Source organism: Bubalus bubalis, chromosome 6, assembly GCF_019923935.1.
Source record: "Bubalus bubalis isolate 160015118507 breed Murrah chromosome 6, NDDB_SH_1, whole genome shotgun sequence".
Lineage (NCBI taxonomy): Eukaryota > Metazoa > Chordata > Mammalia > Artiodactyla > Bovidae > Bubalus > Bubalus bubalis.
The window spans coordinates 49,111,154-49,135,270 of record NC_059162.1 but is presented as its reverse complement, the minus strand read 5'-3'; the positions used below and the strand labels follow the sequence as shown (position 1 = coordinate 49,135,270).

Here is a 24,117-nt window from a genome sequence, read left to right as displayed (position 1 = left end):
TTTCCCATGAAGTGATGGGACCGGATGCCATGATCTTTGTTTTCTGAATGTTGAGCTTTAAGCCAACTTTTTCACTCTCCCCTTTCACTTTCATCAAAAGACTCTTTAGTTCTTCGCTTTCTGCCATAAGGGTGGTGTCATCTGCATATCTGAGGTTATTGATATTTCTCCTGGCAATCTTGGTTCCAGCTTGTGCTGCATCCAGTCCAGCGTTTCTCATGATGTACTCTGCATATAAGTCTTGGTGTGTGCAGAGTTTTGTCTGTGCCCTCCCTAGACTTCCCTGGTGGCTCAGACGGTAAAGCGCCTGTCTACGATGTGGGAGACCCGGGTTCGATCCCTGGGTTGGGAAGATCCCTTGGAGAAGGAAATGGCAATCCACTCCAGTACTATTGCCTGGAAAATCCCATGGACAGAGGAGCCGGGTAGGCTACAGTCCATGTGGTTGCAAAGAGTCGGACACGACTGAGTGACTTCACGTTCACGTTCATGTTCCCAAGACTGGAATCTCTGTTTCCCCCAGTCCTGTGGAAGTCTTGTAATCAAATACCACTGGCCATCAAGGTCAGATACCCTGGAGATTCCTAGTCCCTTTATTAGATCCCCAGGCTGGGAAGCCTGACGTGGGGTTCAGAACCTTCACAACAGGGGCAGAACTTCTTTTGGTATTATTTTTCTCCAGTTTATGGATCACCCACTTGGCGAGTATGGGCTTTGATTTTATCATGATTGTGGTGCCCCTCCTACCGTCTTGCTACAGGTTCTTCTTTGTCTTTGGATATAGGGTGTCTCTTTTTGGTAGGTTCTAGCATCCTCCTGTCGATGGTTGTTCAACAGCTACTTGTGATTTTGGTGTTCTCGCAGGAGGAGATGAGGGCACATCCTTCTACTCCACCATCTTGAGCTGGAAGCACTTTTTAATTCTGGATGAAAAAGTTAGATTAACTGATCTACAAGGCCTTTTCCATTTGTAATATATATTTAAACTTCTTTCAAAATTATATTGATGTATGGCAGAACCAATACAATACTGTAAAGTAATTAACCTCCAATTAAATAAATTTATATTAAAAAAAGTTACCTATCAGTAAAATGTCAGCCAACTACAGTAGAGTAAAGCTTTGAATTTAGAAACCAAAAATCTTTATCAAAGTAATGTTTCTTTTAACTTTCTAAAATGCACATAATTGATTTACTCTACCTGGTTTATTTTAGACAGGTTACTTGATACTTATTGCTGTTATGCTGGTGTCTCGAACATACTGTGATGTTTGGATGATTCAAAATGGGACGCTCATTGAAAGGTACTTTTCATCTTCCTCCTTTTTTGTATGAAATACTAACTTGTGTCATATTTAAGATTATCTTAAGCAAGAAATAGATTCTAATTAGGTATAAATAACATAAGTCAATTATGTCTTTGTTCATGTATTTAGTAGCTATTGCTTGATTGTCTCCCTTGTGCCATAGGCAGAGATGAGGATGTACCTGTTAGTGAACAGGAGAGACCCTAGCAGAGCTGGCAGTTTAGGGTCAGAGACAAGGTGACTCTAAACGGAAAATTATGGGACACCCTGGTGGTCCAGTGGTTAAGACTCTGTGCTTCCACTGCAGGGCCAGTGATCTGGTTCCTGGTTGGGAACTAAGATCCTAGGTGCTGTGTGACGTGGCCAAAAAGAAAAAAAAAAAAGGGATGTGCTGTATATTAAATTCTGTAGTGGAAACTTAAGTCACCAAATTGGATGTCTGATATTAATGAGATAATTTGAGGAAAATATCAAAGCATTTCAGGGAATAATGTTGTGAATGTTTATTAAACAAAAATTATAAGGCATTTCCTTCAGTTTCTGAAGTTAGTGCTTTGTGTATGTTTTTTATAGTCTTTGTACATATTATATTATTAATTGCTGTAATAGATGACTTTGAATTTAAAAACAAAAATAACAGTTGTGATATTAACTTTTATCTGTAAATAAAGGATTTATTCCTTGTGATAATACCAATTTGAATGTCAGTAGAAAATTTTTTCTTGAAATTTTGTTTCTTGGCATGTAGTATTTTATCAGAAAATTTCTTAAAACATTTAAGATAACTTTTTAAATGACAGTACTTAAAATTTTTAAATGCTCCCAAATTTTGAAGGTTTTTTTTTTTCTTTGACATCCTTGATTCCTGATTTAAGAGGATTTGTAGGAGAGGAAGAATGTTTTATGCAGGTATTTTCTGACTCCTGTCTCTAGGAAAACTAAGAAGATTGTCTGCATGGGAGTAAGGCCCCAACCACAGATCTCTGAACGTGTAAATTCCATATGCCTTAGAATACGTGTATGGGTGTCCCGGGGCTTTCCTAGTGGCTCAGATGGTAAAGAATCCACCTGCAGTGAAGGAGACTTGGGTTCAATCCCTGGGTTGGGAAGATCTCCTGGAAAAGGGAATGGGCTACCTATTCCAGTATTTTTGCCTGGAGAATTCCATGAACAGAGGAGCCTGGCAGGCTAGTCAATGGGGTATAGATGCTAGTATTCAACTCAGGATTCCCTGAATCCTTTGGTTAGCCCCATGGCTTTTTATTTTAATCAAGATAATGTATGGATAGCTTAAGAAGTAAAACATGAATATAGTTTAATATCAAATAACCTTACAGAACTTAATCACAAAGCCATCAATCCTCTGTGATTCCTGGAGCCGCTTGCCTTCTGTTTTTACTGTTTCATCTCTTACTTTGTCTGCATTTCTTTGTAACATACTTACATTGCTGTCTCTAGATTTTCAGTTTTAGACACTATGTGTGTATTTCTTTATCTCTTAGAAGATGAGAGTTAGCTGTTTTACAGTCCTATGCCTGTCCATGCTCATTCTCTCAATGTTGTATCACAGTTTTTTGTTAAATCAAAATTTATTGTTTACATAATTTTGATTATTATTTACAGCTGAGCCACATGCTCTTTTGTAGTTTCTTTTACATACAACTTTTTGTTTTTCCTGCCATTTATAAACTGCAGGTTTTTGTGTACATTAATTTTTTGCCTACTTACTAATTCAGCTCAAGCTTATTGTCAACAGTTTAAAATCTCAATTTTGTAATATGCCAAACACATCAGATAACTTACTGATTTTTATTTCTCTTACCATCCCTCCCCATACCTCTTGTTAGTTTTCTGTCTTCCTGCTCTCATCAGGATTGATTGTGCTTTAGCTCCACTAAATAGCAGTCATGTTTGAATTTACTTTTATCATGATCTTAGGAATTTTTTTCATCTTCCTCTCCTGCATTGAATAACTCGTGTCTTCTGGATCTTTGGTTTTCCTCTTCCTCAGTTTACTTTGTCTTTTTGGCAGATGCAATCTTCTTCTGAGAATAGGTTACAAGGGAAGTAAAATTTTGGGAACTTGTAGGTCTGATAAAGTCTTCTGTTCTCACACTTGATTGGTAATTTAGCTTTATTTATGCATTCTAAATTAGAAATCACTTTTTGTCAGAATGTGGAAAGCATCACCCTATTGTCTTCTATAGGGCTCTGTGGTTCTCAACCCTGGCTGCAGAATAATTAGACTCATCTGGGGAATTTTGAGAACTACTAATGCCTGGGTCTACCCCTCGGGATTCTGATTCAATTAGTTATTCCTTTTTTGAAGCATCCCAGGTAATCCTTCTGTGTAGCCAAGGTTAGAAACTACTGATCCAGTTTCCACATTGGGTGTTAGGCCCATTCCTGTGCTGGTTGCCCACCCTTAGTAGCAGATCTGCTTTTACCCCCTTTGGAAGCTTTATTATTTCTTTATTATTGATTCTGTATTGCTAGGGTTTAGGCATTTCACTGAATGTTAGTGTGAATTTTTTTTTGCATTCCTTGTCATTGTGACTCTTTCAGTCTCATTCTTCATTCCAAAGTAATTTCTTGTGTTTTTAAAAAAGTTCTTCCTCTCCATTTTTTTTTTCTGGAATTCTTACTAGTTGAGTGTTGGACTTCCTGGACTGATCATCTGACTGTAATTTCTCTTCTATATACATCTCTGACATTTTATTGTATATTCTAGGAGATTTCTTTTATCATCCAGTGAATTTTTGTTTTATTTCCAAGTACTGTCTTTTTGTATGAATGTTCATTTTTGGTAGTAGTCATTCTTTCAAGTCTTTGACTTTCACTGTCCTTTGTTATTCTGATCTTTGTCATTCATGTTAGAGCTTTCCTCAAGCAGTCACTCTTGGCTATGTATTCATATTTAACTTGTCAGAAGCCAAGTTGTGGGATTGTTGATTGTCTGGTGTCCCTGAAGGGGATTTGTAGGGAGAGTCTGGCCAGTTTGTGTGTGTGTGTGTGTGTGTGTGTGTCCCAGTGAGAAATCTTCTAAAGAATCCTAAGAAATCTAAAGAATCCTGAGACGTAAAGCATTAATATAATTGAAGTATTTGTTTATTGCTGCTAGCACATCAACTTTAGCTAGATCAGTTTTATTGCTAATTTCTCTTTCTGTGAGCTTTGTGCACAAGTAATTTGAGTCCTTTGTATAATTAATATAGAGAAGACTTATATATCCTTTTACAAACTATGGAATTTTATATATTTTTCCTTTGGCTTTACTTATTATTTAACTGCCATATCTATTAATAAAAATAGGCTTCCTAACTATAGTGTTATTAATTACCTATGGCAAAAATAACAGGTTACATCCACTGTGAACATTATATTAGATATGTATGTAGAATATGTCACATGATACATATAAAGAACCCTGCACAATCATGGTATAATATAGAAGATTATTTTTAAAAGGTTTTCCCCTTTTATTCAGATTTTGTGATTTCATGTTTTTGTAACCTAAAAGAATAATTTTTAATTTTCTAAACTAGGGATTTCCAACTTTAATTAAATAGATGCTTATTTTAATTTTCTCAAAGACTGAATGCTCTGGAGAAAATGCATTACTAAGAGTAGTTCAGTTCAGTCACTCAGTTGTGTCCAACTCTTTGCGACCCCATGAACTGCAACACACCAGGCCTCCCTGTCCATCACCAACTCCCAGAGTTTACTCAAACTCATGTCCATTGAATCGGTGATGCCATCCAACCATCTCATCCTCTGTCATCCCCTTCTCCTCCTGCCCTCAATCTTTCCCATCATCAGGGTCTTTTTCAATGAGTCAGCTCTTCACATCAGGTGGCCAAAGTATTGGAGTTTCAGCCTTAACATCAGTCCTTCCAATGAACACCCAGGACTGATTTCCTTTAGGATGGACTAGTTGGATCTCCTTGCAGTCCAAGGGACTCTCAAGAGTCTTCTCCAACACCACAGTTCAGAAGCATCAATTCTTCAGCACTCAGCTTTCTTTATAGTCCAATTCTCACATCCATACATGACTACTGGAAAAATCATAGCTTTGACTAGACTAAGAGTAGGTGGTGCATTAATTGGTGATGATAGATAAGAGGAAATTATTGTGTAGCATGAGCCAGCTTATAATTCTGCCAGAGTAATCAACTTGTTGGGTACTCAGTTTTAAAATTTAGTTATGAGATGTAGAAAAAGTAAGAAAACAAAAAATTTGAAGAGTTTTAAGAAGCATATTATTTTCCTGTAATTTAAACTTGCAGAGATGTTGCAAGAATAGTACAAGGATCTCCTTATTGTGGACTTAAAAAATTACTCATAACCTAAAAGCTGAGGGTTATGTTTTATTCGGTAGGAATTTTTAGGACTTCAAACCTGGGAGACAGCATCTCCAGTGACCCAGAGAGAACTGCTCCAAGGAGGCGAGGGGAGGAGCCAGGTTATATAGAAGTTTTGCAGCAAAGGGCAGGTAGTCTGAACATCAAGAGATTATTGTTACTTAAAGAAAACCAAATATCCCAAGTTAAGGAATTTAGCGCTTTTCTATGTATGGGAAAATGCAAGAGTCTGGGCTCACAGAAATTCATCATTCCTTTAACATGCACCTCATCTATCTGGGGCCAGTGTTCTGCTTTCACATCCTGAGCCTCCTCTCCTCAGAGCTCATTGAGGGAGCAGCTGCAGTCTGATGGCTGCTAGATGGCAGGTATTCTTTCCTTCCTGAGTACCCTCAGGGCTCAGCAGCTTAACCATCTGTGGTGGCTTCAGTTGCTGATGACAGTGACATCCTTTGTTTACTGATATGACAGGAAATATTCTATTTCTCATTATATTCTTAACATACCCTCATGGGTTCTAAAGCAGTTGTTTTAAAGTTAATTGTTGAGGTCATGGGTTTTGAGCAGGAGCCACCCATTCTCCTTGCTTGACCTTGCAATAAACCTTTCTCTGCTCTAAAAATTAAAAAAAGTTAGTTGTTAACTTTCTCCTGAATGTTTTTGAGCTTCTGCTGTGCATGAGATATTTGATATTTGGTCAATCTTAAAGTTCTAAGATACTGTGAATTCATAATATAAAACAATTTGATTTGAAAAAGTAACATGTTTCTTTAACCTGCTACTAATGCTACATTGTAAATTTGTCTTTTCCATTTTGACTCTTCCAAAGTGTGTTTAGATTCATATACACTTCTGCTAAAATAGAGTCTCAAAGAGACTTGTTATGATCCTTGATGTACTTAATTTTAGTATCCTTTATATCTTTTAGGCTTACTTGTTAGCAGTGACTGATGTCTTTGGAATGGGGCAAATTTTAATAGCATAGGTAGAGGTTGACAGTTCTATGATATGGAAGGTAATCCTTCATATCTTGTTGCTGCTGCTAGAGAGGAAGAAATTTTCCTGTACTCTCCTGGGTTTTTCTGGCTGATCTAAGAATTAAATTGACATGAGACAGATTAACAGGAGAAAATGAAACAAAATTTTAATAACATATATACATGGGAGAGATCCTGGAGAACTTAGTAACTCTCCAAAATGGCCAAAGCCCTCATCTTAAAGACAGCTAAAAACAGAAGAGGGTGTTAGGGGTAGTGGTTTGGGGCTTTACAGGGGAGACAGGCAATTTACATGAAGACGGAAAAGTAAATGTTTGGTAAACAAATGTTTGTTGGCCCTTGTGGCCCAGACTTAGAGTGGACTCAGAGTGGACTCTGATATCTGATTCCCTCAGCACATTTGGCCCTTGTGCTTTGCAGATAAATGTGGTCATAGCTCTGTCCTGGGAGCAGGCCCTTTTTTGTAAATTCTTTAGGTAGCTAAAGGGAAGGCAAAAAAGAAAGGCTTCCTGACACTTCTGTTTCTTAAAAATAATCAGCCTAAAACTAGCTTGAGGCCAAAGAGATGCATTTTGGCAAATTGTGTTCCGCTATACTGCCATATGTAATCATAAATGTATATTTTATTTACACCTGCTTGGCTGTAAGTAACATTTTAAAATTACCAAACTATCTTAATTCCTATATGTTTTAGAAGTAGTTATGATTGGGACTACTGTAAAATTACTCTTTATTGATGATTATTTTTCTTTTGCAGCGGAATAATAAGCAGAAATAAAGCTTTATTCAAGAAACCATTTTTTAAATTTATAGCTGCTACTCCAATGGTAAACCATTGCTGAATGGTGGCATGTGCTTTACCAGTGTTTGATAATCTTGTGTGTTTCACAGCTTGGGCAGCACTAAAGCACTTTGATTTTATGTGAAATTTGGTTCAGTTTTAATTTAAACCTCTAAACTTTTGTACTGTCTTAATTGCTGCTCATCTCTAATATTCTTATTGCTGTAGACAACATTTTTATGTGGTTCTATTGTAACTTCTTTCTAGTTCAGCTTAAATTTTTTTTCTTGTTAAATTTTTAGCAGCTATGTCAAGATTGGATTATTAATTTTTCTATTGGTCTAGAGTAACATTTCCCAAAATATGTTCTTGGGAATCTTAGCTATGGGGAAGGAAATGCTACAGTGCTACAAAACTATCTCAGAGAGTTTTACAATGTATAATATACTTGAGAGCTTTGAGAGGCTCTTTGGTAAAGAAATTTGTTAGCTTTAACTCAGGTTTTCCCAAATTTCTTTGACCATGGATTTTTTTTGCCCTAAAAGATCAGTTGATGTTACTTGGCATTATTCACCTACTCCCTCATAAAAAGCAAATTATTTCTCTGTCAGTGTGTATCCCAGTCATTTGTGTGTGTGTCTGTGTGTGTGTGTGTGTGTGTGTGTGTGTGGAGCTAGGTTTGAATCATTTAGCACAATTGTTTTTAAAAATATATTTACTTTGCTTTGGGGAATATTAGTATTATTTGGAAAAAGAGTACATGATCAAATTATATTTTTGCACTAGTGCATTTGGTAGTCAAAGATCCTTTACTTAAAATGATATCGTGGCTTTCTAGGTTAAAAGTAGCAGAATCCTTTAAATAAATTCTTAGTGGATATTTTAAAAACAGTAAATATTTTAAATAGATTAAAAACAGAAGATCTTGTTTCATTGAAATCCCAGTATCATCTGTTTTGATAAAATTGTCTTAGGACTACAGTTAATTGCTTTCTTAGTTGTTTTTGCTCTCCAATAGCAGAATTGAGTAGTTGCAGCAGAGACCTTACGGCCTGCAAAGCTAAGAAGGGTTTACTGATCTCTCATTAGTCTGTCTCTCTGCCATTAGTTCATACAAATGACAATCAATATGTTAAAATATTTAAAACAAACAAATACTAGTTTGTTTTATCCACAGTAATCCACTCCTGGGTCTGTAAAGTTAATTGTCTCACCATATAAAACCCCTTTTGTGACTGCTTAATTAAGCCTGCTGTTTAATTGTCATTTTTATGAGGGAAAGAACTAGCTGTCATTCTTACTTAATTTTATCATTTATAGAGTGATTTCCAGGCAAGCTGTTTAAAATGGTAACATTTCAAAAGTTCAAGCTTTTGTTAGAAAATAATTTTAGCATCTTTTTTTTTTATTGATTCATTTGATTCAATAAACTTTTCCAAAAATAATTTTAGAGATTTACAGAGTTTTTTTGTGTGTGACAAATACTGCTTCTTTTGCAACTAATGCATTGCATGTGGTGGTTTGCAGTGGTATCATTGGTCGTAGCAGAAAAGATTTCAAGAAATACTTATTCAACTTCATCGCTGCTATGCCTCTCGTAAGTGTTATTTCTTTAAAAATTTTTACATAGAAAAAAATTGAATCTTACTAAAATCTTTTAAGGATTTTTACTTATTAAGTTCTTTAAAGATTTATATGCTAAATTTTTTCAAGTTTAGTTTTGTAACTTATAGGAAATGTATCAATGCAAACCTTTATACTAGATGGAAAAACTTAAAGGAATTATGCTTGGATCAATTTCTTTGCATCATATGTGGGTATGTACAACTGGAGATGATGTTTTCTGACCATTAGGCCAGGGTTTCTCATAGTAACATAGTAAACAGGATGGAAATAGTATCCTCCCCAAGCTGTGACAACAAAAAATGTCTTCAGTGTCTCCAAACGTTGCCAGATGTCCTGTGAGGGCTCAGGTGAGGTTGTGGAGGCAGTGAGCTGAGGGCAGAAATCCTGGTTGAGAGTCATTGATGTGGGCTATAAACTGTTACTTGAACCACTAACGTGATTTAAGTTGAATTGGAATTTATTGCGTGGATTTATTAAAAATAAAGATAAGTGGTCCAAATCATAAGTAATTTTCTTAGCTTGAGTATTTTATTGGCACAGTAAGAATTTTAGTATTTTTTGTGTGAGAGTAATAGGGAGGAGCTTGATTGTAAAATTTACTTGATTGTAAAATCTAATTATTAGAAAATATGTCAGATTTAATAAAGCTTGAGGATAGTCATACATGGAAATCCTTCTAAAAGAGAAAATTAAGCAGCATTGGTGTCAATCAAAGATTAAGATTCAGCAGACCAGTGTTTTCTTGACAAAATTTTTACGTAAATGTGACTTTAGAACCATGGAAGAATTAATTTTAATATAGTGGTGGAAAAGAGTAAAGGTGACTCCAGAAATAATCTAGGAAATGGCGTTAAGTGGTGTAAAACTTGTGGTATTTTTTTTTAACAGATGCAAATGCGGTGTGTATAGAATCCCATTAGCTAGGATTGTTGTGCTGGAGGTAGCAAAGAAAAGACATACTAAGCATAAGTGTCAGTACTCCTGAAGCAGGTTCTTTACATTGAATACACAGGTGACAAATTTGGCCTTTTGTTTGTTTATACACACCTTTCCCACCGCAAATAGTTGCAAGATTCTTTCCATAATTAATACTAATATATTTTAAAATTAATTTTCAAGTAAAGGGTAATAGCTAATTGCATTTGATGTAGCATATTCTCTTTGTGTGTTTGGGAATGTTAAGTAAAAACTGAGTTGTATCCATTCAAACTATCAGTTATTAAAAAATTATAGGATTTGGGGACAAAGCCAATGATAGGAAAATAAATTATGATTTCGTAAGCAGAAATGAAGCAGAACTAATAATGTGTGTTTGTTTGTTTTAGATTTCTCTGGTTAATAACTTCTTGAAGTTTGGGTTAAATGAGCTCAAACTGTGCTTCCGAGTAAGATTAACCAAGTACCTCTATGAGGAATATCTCCAGTAAGTGATAACCTAATTTTATATTAAAAATACTTTAAAAATAATACTTATGATAATGAGTTATAGAAGTCTTTCTTTTTTATTAGATATGTTTTTCAAGTGAATTGCTCTTGAACCAGAGCATATATGGAAAGATCTCAACTATTTGGAATCTAATCCTGACTCTTCCATTAACTGGCAAATCATCCTTCTCTAGACTGGCATCTTCATCTCTAAAATAAATTAGGGCAATCTTTAGGTCCTCTTCTAGCTCCAAAGCTTTCTATTTCTACAGATTTGTACTACATAGTATAACGTGATTTTATTGTTGTTGTTTTTTAGAATCATTTGTTTTAAAATCATCTTCTTGTTATTTTAGAGCTTTCACATATTATAAAATGGGAAATCTGGACAACAGAATAGCTAATCCAGACCAGCTACTTACACAAGATGTAGAAAAGTTTTGTAACAGTGTAGTTGATCTGTATTCAAATCTTAGTAAGGTAAGTTTGTCTGTTTTTGTTGTTAATTTGCTAAAGTTTGAATCTAAGCAAATGTATATGATGAACATGACAGCAGCCTATAAGTATTTAATGCTTTTATTAAAAAAATTATAAAGTTCTTAACTACAGCTACTTAATTTTTTAAGTTACTGTTGTGAGGTGCCTTGACCAAGAACTGAGAATTTAGTGTCTCATAAAGATTTTATGAGAATTTTGCAGGCTGATTTCAGTAAAATAGCAGAAACTTGGATTTTTTAACTCTTGACCTGTGTACTTCTGGCAGTTGTTAACGTTTAATGGTCAATTTATTTTTAATGCACAACCATAACCCTAGGCATGGATGTCTTCCTACCCATTTCTCTGCTTCAGTATTTCTAATTCTAATAGCTCATTTAAGTAATAGTCAAAAATTTTTCACAAGATATCAGTATATTTCAATTTTTCTAATTACTGTTTTTCCCCCTTTCCAGAATATTGCCAGAGCTTTTGACTCTGACCTTGACCAGTGTTCTTCATGCTGGTTTTATCAGCTCTGACTTACTCTTCTTATCTCACCATCCTTACAGTTTTTGCTGTGATTTTTTCATTAAGCCATTTTCTTTGCCTTTACTTCCTGCATTAGCTGGGAGATGCAGTGGTCATCTCGAAGATTTCTGCTTAGCATTACCGCCTCCCCCTCTTCCTCTCAGATGCCCCACTTCCCATCTGACCCACATGACTACTCTTGGTCTGTGGTCGGAACTTGTCTCAAAGAGGACCACTTATAGTATCTTGCCTTGGGCCACAGTTAATCCAAGTATCCAGTCTTGAGACAGAAAACTGTATACAAGGGGCTGGGTCACAATGGAAGACTAGGAATACTTCCTCTTCAGCCATGTGGATGAAGAAGTATAGGCAGGTGTTAGAAAAGTAATGTGTATTCACAAGAACTTTACCCCTCTTGACAGGCCTACTACTAAGATGCCTTTTCACTTCATGCCAAACTTTGTCCTTTATTTAGCTCTTTCTTTAAGTCTTTACTGATCCAGACTCTAGAAACTGAGGTAGCAACAAATTGCTCGGTAATCCAGCTGCCTTTTTCCTCTGCCTTTTACCACATTTTAAAGTTTGTTCTCCGTGTGTGTATGGTGGTTGGGGTCGGGAAGGAGAGGTGCTGTATATATTATTCTGGTAATTTTGTAGACCTTGTTGTGTATTCTTTATTACATCTTGGCACTTGAGTTAGTCCATAGCTCAGGACTTATCACATCTGCAATAAAGAAAAATGTTAGCATATTAACTAATTGTAGTGGTGCTATATACTACAGTATATTTACTTTATAAAATATGTAATTGAACTCTGACTTAAACTGAATCATTATTTTTGTCAGTAATTTAAGTGCACTTGAACTTTATATGTATAGGTAAGTATGCCTAACTTCTTGATAGTTCATAAGATAGGAAAGAAAAGGTTCATCTTAGTACAAGCCAATTATGAGCCAACCCATCTATCCTAGTAATGATATAGATATTAGAAAAGGTGGCTATGGACTTAAATGAACACGATTTGGGTTTCTTGAAAAACACTTCAAAATATGTACAACTTTTGGTATGTCAATTAAATTGTCTCTATGTGAAGACCAGTAAATTAATGTTATTTTAGTTTTAGGAGCTTGAGTTTTAGATCATAAAATTAAGATTTATAAACTTACTCAACATATTTCAACATACAGATGTTGTGGTAAAGTCCAACATCAAGAGCAGAAAGAGTCTCTCATTTTTCAGATGAAGATATATAGAAACCAGAAAAACAGGTAGTAGATTTGGGGTTATAACTCAGATCATTTTCTTGCATCTTTGTAGTGCATTAAGAAGTTGCTAAGTAAGTAATGGTTAGTTGTCACAGTAGAGCTATCTTAGTTGATGGAAAGTGGTAAATATTTTCCCTAATTGATGGTCAGTAGACATTGGTCAGGCTGTCTCCATTTTGAGCTTCTTGAGAATAAGAATTGTGTCTTTTATGTATTCATCGAGCTACGTACTGTACAGTACCTTGTACATAGTGAGAACTCTACATGTTGACAATTATGTGTTAAATGTTGACTAGCATTGTGTATTTAACATGCCTATTAGCTATCAGTGTAGGCAGTTTTGTTCTTTTTAATTCTGTGCCTTCTGATGTTTATTTTACAGCCATTTTTAGACATAGTTTTGTATATCTTCAGGTTAACCAGTGCAATAGGAGCTCAGGTGAGTTTACTTTTTCTGTCTTTTAAATTGCTTTAATACTGTGCTGTGAATAGCTGGATGGTTTGTTGGAATTTTTATGTATCTCAAAGAGTGTAATTTTATAAGTGTAGCTAATAAAGTCTGGTTATAAAATAATACTCTACTAGAGATTTTTAAAGTTTTCTGATTCAGCTTTTCAGTTTTTCTTAAGCCAGACACTTGGAAAATTTTTGTGGTTTTAATAACCAGAAATGCTTAAACATTGAACACACCTGTATTTATTGTTGCAAGGTAATGCCTAAAAGGGGCTTCACTGGTAGCTCAGCTGGTAAAGAATCCATCTGTAATGCAGTAGACCCAGGTTTGATTCCTGGGTTGGGAAGATCCCCTGGAGAAAGGATAGGCTACCCACTCCAGTATTCCTGGGCTTACCTGGTGGCTCAGCTGATAAAGAATCCCCCTGCAATGTGGGAGACCTGGGTTCGACTGCTGGGTTGGGAAGCTCCCCTGGAGAAGGAAAAGGCTACCCTCTCCAGGATTCTGGCCTGGAGAATTGCATGGACTGTATGTATAGTCAATGGGGTCGCAAAGAGTCAGACACGACTGAGCGACTTTCACTTTCTTTTTTATTTCAGTGCCTAAAAAGAGATTTGGAGACAGCTATTTTAATATGAAATATGAATGTTTAATTACATTTAGAATGACTATAACAGTTTCAATAGTATTTTATAATAATATAAATTGTTGACTGTCCCATGAGGTCATCTTATTAGGTCTCTCTGACATTTGTGTTGGTAAGATCTTTAAATGTTCTGAGTATTCTTATTGAAGTCTAACTTTAGTCACTTAATATGTAAGGTTATTGTTATATATTTATAACACAATCATATAATAATGTGGTTGTTTTATGTATATATATACATATGTATGTATTTTTGTGGTTATTAATAAATAATTTATATAGTGATTTTTGTTCCATTTCAAAACATTTGGGAAAATAGTTTTTTATTTTAATGTTCTTGTCTATCTTCCTAACCTTTTGATACCTCATAAGCTGGGTTAAATCATTTTTATAACTTGTTTTTACTATAAATAAGTAAATAGTCTTAATGCCTCTTATTGGTATAACTTTTTATGGTACTTATTACATGTTTATAACACTTAAGTATTATATTTGTATTTTAAAATGTCTCCATATATTCTTATTTTCTGATTTTGTATTTCTTAGAGGTAGAGACTATGCTTTAGTTATCTCTTTTATCCGTACTTCTAGTAATTATTGAAAAGCATTGAATCAGTCACATTGAATTTAAAAATAATATACACCATATTCCAGTTTAATATATGCTATATTCCATATACACTGTCTGAATAAAAAGATGAGTAAGACACAGCTCCTACTCAAGAGAAGTTATGATCTGGTGAAAGGATAGATAGTCAAACAGTTGTAATGGAGAGTGATGAGCCCAGTAGTGGAAGTGAATAATGTCTTTAGCGTCCAGAAGAATTGGAGGTGATATTGGAGCTGCTTTGAGGATAAGTCGGCCTTTTTTAGATATGTCAGGCTTGCTAAACAGAAGAACAACTTCATTGAGTAGCATGTTCAGGAAACAATTATTTCAGTATGGCAGAACATAAAGGATATATATGGGAATGAAGAGTTTGAAAAGGCAAGCTTGAAGCTTCTCTCTTGGAAGGGTCGATGCACATGGAGGTACTTTACTACATTATGGCAGCTAGAAGCAAGACGCCGGAGAAGGGAAAGGCAAATTGAGCTCATCTGAGGGAACTGAGCTTGAGGTTACAGAGAAGTAAACTAAAGATGTACAGTAAATATTTGGAAACAGTATCTAGGAGTGATGGGATTAGAGATATAAATTTGGGAGGTAAAGGGAGCAAGAAAAGGAAACCTCAGGCAATACTAACGGTCAGTGAGAAGGTGAAAGAGAGTTCTGCACATTATTGTGGAATCAAGAATATCAAGAAGAGCTCCGTCAGAAGAGTTTTTAGATGCTGTAGAAAGAGTGAGGACTGCAATTAGGAGTTTTTAAGTGAGCAAATTTGGGAGAGCTGGGGGAGAGATGTATGGTGGGAGGAGAAGTAAATGAGTAGTGAAAACAAAGAGGCCCAGTGGGTATCTTCTTAGAAAAGAAACAAGGGAAAAAGTCAAAAGAGTGATTTCTTTCAAGGTAACTGGAGTTAATTATAAATTGTGCATGTTGCATTCAGTGAATTTATGATATCCTTGATCTTTGTATATCTTTCTCTCCTAATAATATCAGGGCCCAGCAAGCATGATGGCCTACTTGCTTGTTTCTGGGCTATTCCTAACTCGAATTAGACGACCCATTGGTAAGATGACAATAACTGAGCAAAAACTTGAAGGAGAGTATAGATATGTTAATTCTCGGCTCATCACAAACAGGTAAGGACAAATGTATTAAATGTATTTAACTGTACTAAAAATTCCTTTGTGTGGATATTGAAGTCATGTAAGCCAACTCCAAAAAATCTAGTAACACTGTTACTGAAATTATGTCTCTGCGTATTTACTTCTTTTGAAAATATATATTATGAAGGATATTGGCTTTATTAAGTAATCTTAATAACTACATTTCTAACCCTTTTTCTTATTAACTATTTAGTATCCCTGATTGACCTCTTCGTGTCTTCTGTTGGCTAATTTTCTGTTAATTTCACATAAAGCAAAGTCATAAATTTAAATTCAAATTTACTTACTGCTTCAGAGAAAATTTTATCTCAGTTTATCCACAAGTATTTTTTGTTTGAGTCTATATTTGGAACGCTCAAAGTTAATACAGTCTCGTTGCATGTGTCTCTGTCTATTTTCTAGATAGTTTAAAAATCCAAAGTAGGAAGAAGTATTGGGCTTTAGAGCCAGCCTGCCTAGTTTCCAAATTTACCTTCTCCACCTATTAATTATATAATATATGACTTTTGGAAAGTTATTTATAGTTTCACTTTTCTTATTTATACTAGGTAGCTAATTCAGGGTTGTCATGAGGATTAATATGATATATATAAAACTTCCAGCACTGTTTTTAATGTGTAGCAGGTACTCAATAAATTTTCTCATGTATTGATGATCTGTCAACCTTAAGTCATTTTGAGGGTCCTAATATTTATTTACTACCCTGTTGGCATTACAGAATTATTTAGGAAATGGTCTTTTAAAAGTTCCTTCTTCCTTTATTTCCTTGGATTGACAAAACAGTACTTACTGGTTTTAAATAGGCTTTTTGTGTTGTAGGGAGGCAGAAGAATAAAAGGTTTTGTACAGAGGTGATTTGCCAAGTGAATGAAAGAGCTATTAGCTAGGATGTTTTCCTATGCAAGAAACGGAAAACCCTGACTCGGGTGGCTCCAACAATAAGGACATTTACTACTTCACATTAAAAACTTTTAAGATGGACCAGCTCCAGGCACAGCATGATCAGGGTGTCTGACTCTTCTCCTGACTCTGTCCTCCTCTATATGTTTCCCTTTTCCTCTGGCTAATTATTTTTCTGATCATAGGATGGCAAAAGCAGTTCTAGATCTAGATCCACCAGCCCTCGTCTCCTGCAAAAAGTCCAGAAACAAAAGCAGCCACTTTTGCTGTCTCTTTAAGAGAGTGGGAAGCCCCCACTACAACTTTCTTTTCACATCTCATTGGCCAGAATTATCACTAAAGCAGTTACAGCAAAGTCACTGGCTTAGATCAGTTGGAACTCTTTCCCCTTTGGATTGGGGCTTGAGGCTATTCCTCAACCATTTGGGTGCCTAGAAAAGGATACAAAACTTTAAGAAAATTGGGGTTCTTTTAGGAGGAAGGATATGGAAGAGAAAAGATGCTGAATAGGCAGTTGTTAGTATTTTGGAAGTTCTGAGCTTTCAGGTTTTAAGTTTAGGATAAAATGTTCAGGAGAAGTAGAGTTCTCACCTTGTCTTTCTCAATGGACTTAAATGTGCGGAGGAAGTAGAAGGAATTAAGACATTTTAGGTACAGAATTGTGTTAAACTAGGATTCTGATACCCTGGGGCTCTCTGCTGCTGCTGCTGCTAAGTCGAGTCAGTCGTGTCTGACTCTGTGCTACCCCATAGACGGCAGCCCACCAGGCTCCCCCGTTCCTGGGATTCTCCAGGCAAGACCACTGGAGTGGGTTGCCATTTCCTTCTCCAATGCATGAAAATGAAAAGTCAAAGTGAAGTCGCTCAGTCATGTCCGACTCGTAGCGACCCCATGGACTGCAGCCTACTAGGCTCCTCCATCCATGGGATTTTCCAGGCAAGAGAACTGCAGTGGGATGCCATTGCCTTCTCCTTGGGGCTATTATTGTGTAAAGGAAACTGGGAAAGGCTGGTCAAACATGATGCAACTATATGGAAAGTTAATTTACTTAAAGGTATTGATTTTTATGTTTTTATGATGCAAAAAAAATACAGGTACATTTTAGACTACAATATAATGTTCACATAAATTTTTGAGGCGGGGGAAGAGACTTTTAAGAAATACCGTGTTTTAACTTTGCCTTCTAGACTCGCACGTAAATCTTTCCTTTCCTCTGCTATAAGAGGTACTTTGCTGGGACAGTTTGCATCAATCTGGGTAGAGTAGAAAACTAGATGTTAGGGTCAGATACAAGTTATAGTCTCAGCTGTTTAACTTGTCAGCTGCATGACTTCTGCACATTAACTACACTAAACCTTTCTTCACTCATAAAATGCCCTTTTTTTCCTAGTTAAGATTGTTGTGGCCCCTATGTACCCATTCAGATCAGCTCAAGGAAAGAGGAATTGATGTGAGGATATGGTGTGGTTCCAAGAATAAGGACAACTGTGCAGCTAGGCCTCTGGGAGCTGGCACCTGTCAGGCGGGCAGGAATTAATTTGTTTTTCTGTCCTTTAAAGGCTATATGTCATGCATCACTACCTGTTTTTTTCCTAACTCTTGTTGTCTCCTTTCCCTTCTGGCTGAGTCTTTACTCAGTTTGTAATCTGAGATGGCTGTCCCAGTCCTGCCTTCCTATATGTCATGGTATCTTCCTTCTTGTTTCTTTATTCACTTTTCGGAGAACTAGCTCAGCACATCTTTTCCAGCCAGGCTACATGTGGGATATGCAACTCGTGTCAGAAGTGCAGCCTGTGATGCAGTCAGGTGTATCAGTACAGGGGTAACTGTGCTCTGATCAGTTGAGCTATGTGTAGATCATGGCTTGAGAAGTACCCAATAAACTGTTAGTCACAGAGTGTCCGTTTATATACAAATATTTAGTCAATAAGTATGGTATTTTAAGTTATTTTCTAGGCTTAAGTAGCATTAAAACTAATTGCTAAATTATTTTCCTTAATAGTGAAGAAGTTGCCTTTTACAATGGAAATAAAAGAGAAAAGCAGACAATCCACTCAGTCTTCCAAAAACTGGTAAGATAAACATGTTGGAGGCTCATGTATGTATGAAAAAAAAAATCTTGACCTGTGCCAGGATACGTATATACCTTTAATCTTTAAAACATTTATTTTTAAATAGCTATAAAGAATTTTAATGCTGTGTTTTCCTAAAAACTATCAAACCAATACGTTAAGCTGCCCAGTTATAAAAATGGGGAGATTTATTAAAATAATTATCAGTGTATTTTTGAAGTGGTTACTTAGGAGTCTTATTTAATGATAAACTTAGTGATAATTACAGAAAGGATTTGTTCTGTAGTATTTCTGGGAATACTGTGAGCACAGTTCAGCAAACATTTTCTGTAGTGGGCACGATAAGTACCACGTATGGTTTAGGCTTTTCAGGCCCTATGGTCTCTCTTGCAACTATTCAACTCTCTCCTTCAAAGTAGCCATATGTAAATGAATGGATGTGGTATGTTCTAATAAAACTTTATTTACTGAAGTAAGTGGCAGGCTGGATATGAACTGTGGATCATAGTTTGCTGACCTTTTACTTAGAATATAAACATTGTTTCTTATGTAAACAGTATGTAAACTGGGCTTCGGTTTTTATCTACTTGCCACGGGGAAGATTTGAATTTAGTTAATTTTGTTGATTATTCATTCAGAAGATACGGAGCACCATCTAAAGGTGTCTTGTGTGTCCAGGTGACAGTGGTGTGTAATGGACCAAATCCTGCCTTTAAGGAGCTTACATTTTAGTGGAAAGTTTTGAAATCAAATACGTATTTGAGGTGATTGTTAAAGGTTAAAGAAGTTGTTATTTTAAATTATTTAAATTAAGGTTAAAGAAATGGAATTTTTGTCTTTTTTATGTTTAACATGACTGAAATTTGATAGCATTCACTGATAAAATGCACTTACGGTAATTGTCTAAGGGACTGCTGTTAACTAGTTCACTCTTCATGTGGCTTGCCCATGCTTTTGCATTAGAGCTCAGCCCCAAAGTTAACACCTTTTGAGGCCATGTCTTCTTTGATTAATCCATCTAAAGTGACCTTCACCAGTTACTTCCCATTTTAATGATCTGTTTTCTTAAAAGCATTCATTACAATTTCTAATTATCTTGTTTTTTTACTGGTTGTCTTCTTCATTAGAATGTAAATTCCATGAGCTCAGGAACCTTGTCTTTTTATTCATTGTTGCGTCTTCATTGCTGAGCTCAATATATAACATCTGGCATTCACTGAATAAATGTTCCAGCCATTGCTCTTTTGCAGAAGATACTAAGAGCAAGCTACCTTGTACTCAGGAAACCCACATTTTAGTGGGGGGGATATAAACAAGTAAACATTTTATATGCTTTCAGGTCATAGTGAATTCTGTGACCAAAAATAAAATGGGATAAAGTGGTAGAGTGTGATGGGGGTATTGCCAAGCAATTTAGGATGACAAGAAAGTCTCTCTTGAAGGTGGCATTTATATCTGGAAATCAGTAATCCTGACAGAGGAAACAAGGCGAGCAAAGGCCTGAGGCAGAAGCATGTTTGAGGAACCAGTATTTCTGGAGCTCAGTGAGAAAGGGCAAAGTAGAAGCAGATGAGGTTGAAGATAAAGCGCAGTGGCAGATCATGCAGGGCCTGAGTAATCTGATAGATGAAAAAGTCAAGAACATTAAAAATGCAGAATAAAATACATTTTTAGATTTGCAATTTTGGGGTAATACATGCTGAGATTAAAACTACAGACTCAAGTTATGAGGTGTTATATTAGCACTTGGCTCAAATTGAATGTAGTACAAGTCTTAGCGAAAGACCAGGTGTTTCCAACTAAAGTAAAGCATTGAATGCTATTTCCAGACAGCTGGTTTCACCTAAATTATCTGTTTCTGTTTTTTGTTTGTCAATTTTTGCATATATGTATCCGACAGTATTATGAATACAGTATCATTGTACTATTTCATGCAAGGGACGCCAAACACATATTCTTTGTGTTTTCCACTCTGTTTGCATAAAAATGGATTCATGAAGGCTTTGTTTGGCACCTGTTCTGTGATCAGCATTGTGCTCAATGAAATGTGATGTATAATGTAATCAGAAATTATAGGTACTCAGTAAATATTTGTTGAATGCATAAATTATACAGTTTCTTTTGTCCTCATGGTAGATTAATTTTTCTTAATACATTGGAAGTATATATATATTTTGTTTTTGCTTTCTGTCAGGTGGAGCACCTACATAATTTCATTTTGTTTCGGTTTTCTATGGGCTTCATTGACAGCATAATTGCCAAATGTAAGTATGCTTTAAAAGAGATAGTAGAATGGAATTTGTGGGGCAAGTGAGGTGGTGTCGATGTTTTTCAGTCTTAACTGTTTGGTTTCAGATCTCGCCACTGTGGTCGGGTACCTAGTCGTCAGTCGTCCTTTCTTAGACTTGTCTCACCCTCGACACCTTAAGAGCTCACATTCGGAACTTCTGGAGGTAAAGTGGTAATGGTAGTCAGACTCAATTGAAATCTTAAAAACAAAAATTTTAAAAAAGCTAGTTTTAATCTTCTCAATACAAGTGAAAACTAATATTTCTTTCTATTTCAGGATTACTACCAAAGTGGAAGAATGCTTTTGCGAATGTCTCAGGCTCTGGGTCGAATAGTTTTGGCTGGCCGTGAAATGACTCGATTGGCTGGGTAAGTTAAGATTTGTAATACTGAGCAACTCAGAGAATCTTTTTTTTTTTTTTTTAATATGTTATCCTTAATGATTGTGACCAGTTGAGGTTGAGATAAGGAGCACCTGAATCCCCATATTTCCTACTCTTGGAAGCTGGTTTTGATAGAAAATTAGGAAGATTTTTTTCTGATAGTGTGCTTTTTATGTTTCCTTAAGATAGCTGTTTTGAGCCTTAAACTAGGTTAGTTGTTCTCAAGCTGTCTGCTCTGTGAATACTGGTATTCAGTAAGATGGGAAATGTTGAATCATGGCAGTCTTTCCTTAGTTTACAGAAAATTAAGTTAGTGAATAAAATTTTTTCATTTGGACTTTTTTGTCCCCTACCAGAGTTTTCTTCCCATTAGGTCTTTGGTACTGGTAATGCATAAGCAAGGATGAAATTTATTTTAATGGGAAAAAAAAAGAAAAGTTACCTTGTAGTAGCTCTAAGTCCAGTTGTAAACCAGTCAGGGTGTCTGGTAAAATTATTCTTAGACCATCAAATGGAATTAAATATTTCAGAATTTCAAAGTTTAGTATAAAGGGCTTGGTATGATATTTAAGACAGCACATAATGTAAAAAAGCCTTAAGTTTCAGGTTATCTGAAGAAATTGAATGACTTTGGATCTTTTCCAGGCCTGTGATTTATTTGCATTATTTCCTCTATTCCTTCTTCTCTACTCCTTTAGCAGTTAAGGTCTTCATGACAGGATAGAAGAAGCTGTGACTACTGTGCGGAGTCGTTCTTGAGAATGCTGACTTTCTTCCAACTTGTTAATAACTTCCTCATGCCTTTACATTTCCTAGCGTAGAGGATGTGTCCATTCCTTTAGGAGGTTTCTGCTTGTTATTCACAGGACAATTCTGTTTGCTTCTCTGGTTAGAATGCTTTCTCCTTGGCCATCATGCCATTCATACTTTTCAACTTCTTGTCAGTAGTTTTGCTTTCTTTCTTATCACCACAGTGATTTCTCTCTAATATTAAGAACACTTCATCTTTTCCCCTCTTCAGAGGAAGAAGGAAAAAGATCTCCCCAGTTCTTCCCTGTTTGCAGGAAAGTAGTGTGCATGTGGCATACTTAAAATAAATGATGTCCTCAGAGAGAAAGGCCAGCTTTATCCAAGGCTGCGTAGCTCACCCCAGCAGGAACTCAGGGTTCGTGCTTCACGCGTGTGTCCTTTTTTAGTATTTACTGGGAAATTCCTTAAAGTCCTAGTGGCAGACAACCTTCTTGACTTGCCTATTAATAAAGTCAGTATCTGTTGAGGTGGGATCCTACGAGACCTCTTTTCTTAGCCCCATCTTCCTGCTCTCCTACTAAACCATAATAGTAAAATGTGTATAGTATCACTAATACTTGTATAATACCACTAATGTTGGTGAGAATTCTTTTAAGTGATTTCATTGAGACTACATAATAAGTTTAGAAACTTAAGTCAGGTTTGTATAAAATAAAAAGAACCTGATGTTACATGTCAATTATATTCAAATAAATAATAAAAATAAAAGATATGATAGCCTTTGGAGTTTTGCTTATGGCTTTCTTTGTTTCTTTTTCTAATTCCAGCTTTACTGCTCGGATTACAGAATTAATGCAAGTACTAAAGGATTTAAATCAGGGCAAATATGAGCGCACTATGGTCTCACAACAGGAAAAGGGTAAATATGCATGCACGCAGTCACATAAGTTTCTGCTGACATGACTTGGTGCTTTAACACTTATTTTTCCATTTAATGTGTTGAAGGAGCACAAGACATTCCCTTGATACCTGGAGTTGGAGAAATCATCAATACAGATAACATTATAAAGTATGTACAGAAAAGGGTTCTTTAGCACCATAAACATTTGTTAAACTACACAGTAGCCTTTCTCTTTCAGCTACATCTACTTAGTGTTTAACGTCAAACTATTCTCTTTTTATTAATTTCCTCTATAGATTTGATCATGTTCCTTTAGCAACGCCAAATGGAGATATCTTGATTCGAGACCTTAATTTTGAAGTAAGTTTTTACATGGTTATATAAAAGCTTAAATCATCTTCAAAACGTGAACTGAGAAACTTGTCTGAATGTTTAAAAGAATTTTAAGGCTTGACTTAGTCTCTTAATCCACAAAATTGCCTTAAAAAGTAAGCTTTTATAAAGGAGGAGTGCCTTGGAGTAAGGTATTTTAAATTTCCAGTTACAGGATAAATCAGTACTAGGGATGTAATATACAACAAGATAAATATAAAAACAAAATATAAAAACAATACTGGATGTTATATGTGAAAGTTGTTAAGAGCGGAAACCCTAAGAGTTCTCATCACACACACACTTTTTTTTTCTGTTTCTTTAATCTGGCATCCGTATGAGATGTTCACTGAACTTACTATGATAATCATTTCATAGTGAATGGGAGTCAAATCACTGTGCTGTATACCTTAAACAGTACTGCATGTCAGTGAGATCTCAGTATAATTGGAATAAAAAGTAAAAAATAAGTCTTTGAAACAGAAATCTATTTTTATTTGACAGAACTTTAAAGTTTCAAATACTGCTATCAAAAAACCTTTTTGCAAATAAAGTCCCTTTCAAGAAAGCCATAGAAGATATAGATAATTGGAATCTTCACTGTAAGATGAATATTTAAACTTGCGTATATAACATTAGTCTCTTTAAATTAAAATAATTTATGAGTTGGTATTGTTTTGATGGTACAGGAAGATCTGTACCTATAAAAACAAAATACAGTTTTTTATATTACTGATGAAAACCATACGAGACCAGCACGATAGCACTGCAGATTGCTCCTCACCCAAGGCACAAGACAGCTCGAGCCAGGT

At 35.6% G+C, this 24,117-nt stretch overlaps 1 protein-coding gene across 2 annotated transcripts in view; it reads left to right on the top strand.

Moving 5' to 3' along the window:
- ABCD3 (ATP binding cassette subfamily D member 3) overlaps positions 1 to 24,117 on the top strand; it is an 81,917-nt gene that overhangs the window by 41,388 nt on the left and 16,412 nt on the right. For both annotated transcript variants that reach the window (XM_044944664.2, XM_006057556.4), the window contains exons 4-16: positions 1,216 to 1,304; positions 8,975 to 9,044; positions 10,399 to 10,496; positions 10,855 to 10,978; positions 13,151 to 13,207; positions 15,469 to 15,611; positions 18,541 to 18,610; positions 20,805 to 20,874; positions 20,966 to 21,063; positions 21,177 to 21,268; positions 22,860 to 22,951; positions 23,038 to 23,101; positions 23,230 to 23,293. In XM_044944664.2, coding sequence (XP_044800599.2) covers positions 1,216 to 1,304; positions 8,975 to 9,044; positions 10,399 to 10,496; positions 10,855 to 10,978; positions 13,151 to 13,207; positions 15,469 to 15,611; positions 18,541 to 18,610; positions 20,805 to 20,874; positions 20,966 to 21,063; positions 21,177 to 21,268; positions 22,860 to 22,951; positions 23,038 to 23,101; positions 23,230 to 23,293 — 1,131 coding nt within the window. The remainder of the gene's footprint in view (positions 1 to 1,215; positions 1,305 to 8,974; positions 9,045 to 10,398; positions 10,497 to 10,854; positions 10,979 to 13,150; positions 13,208 to 15,468; positions 15,612 to 18,540; positions 18,611 to 20,804; positions 20,875 to 20,965; positions 21,064 to 21,176; positions 21,269 to 22,859; positions 22,952 to 23,037; positions 23,102 to 23,229; positions 23,294 to 24,117) is intronic.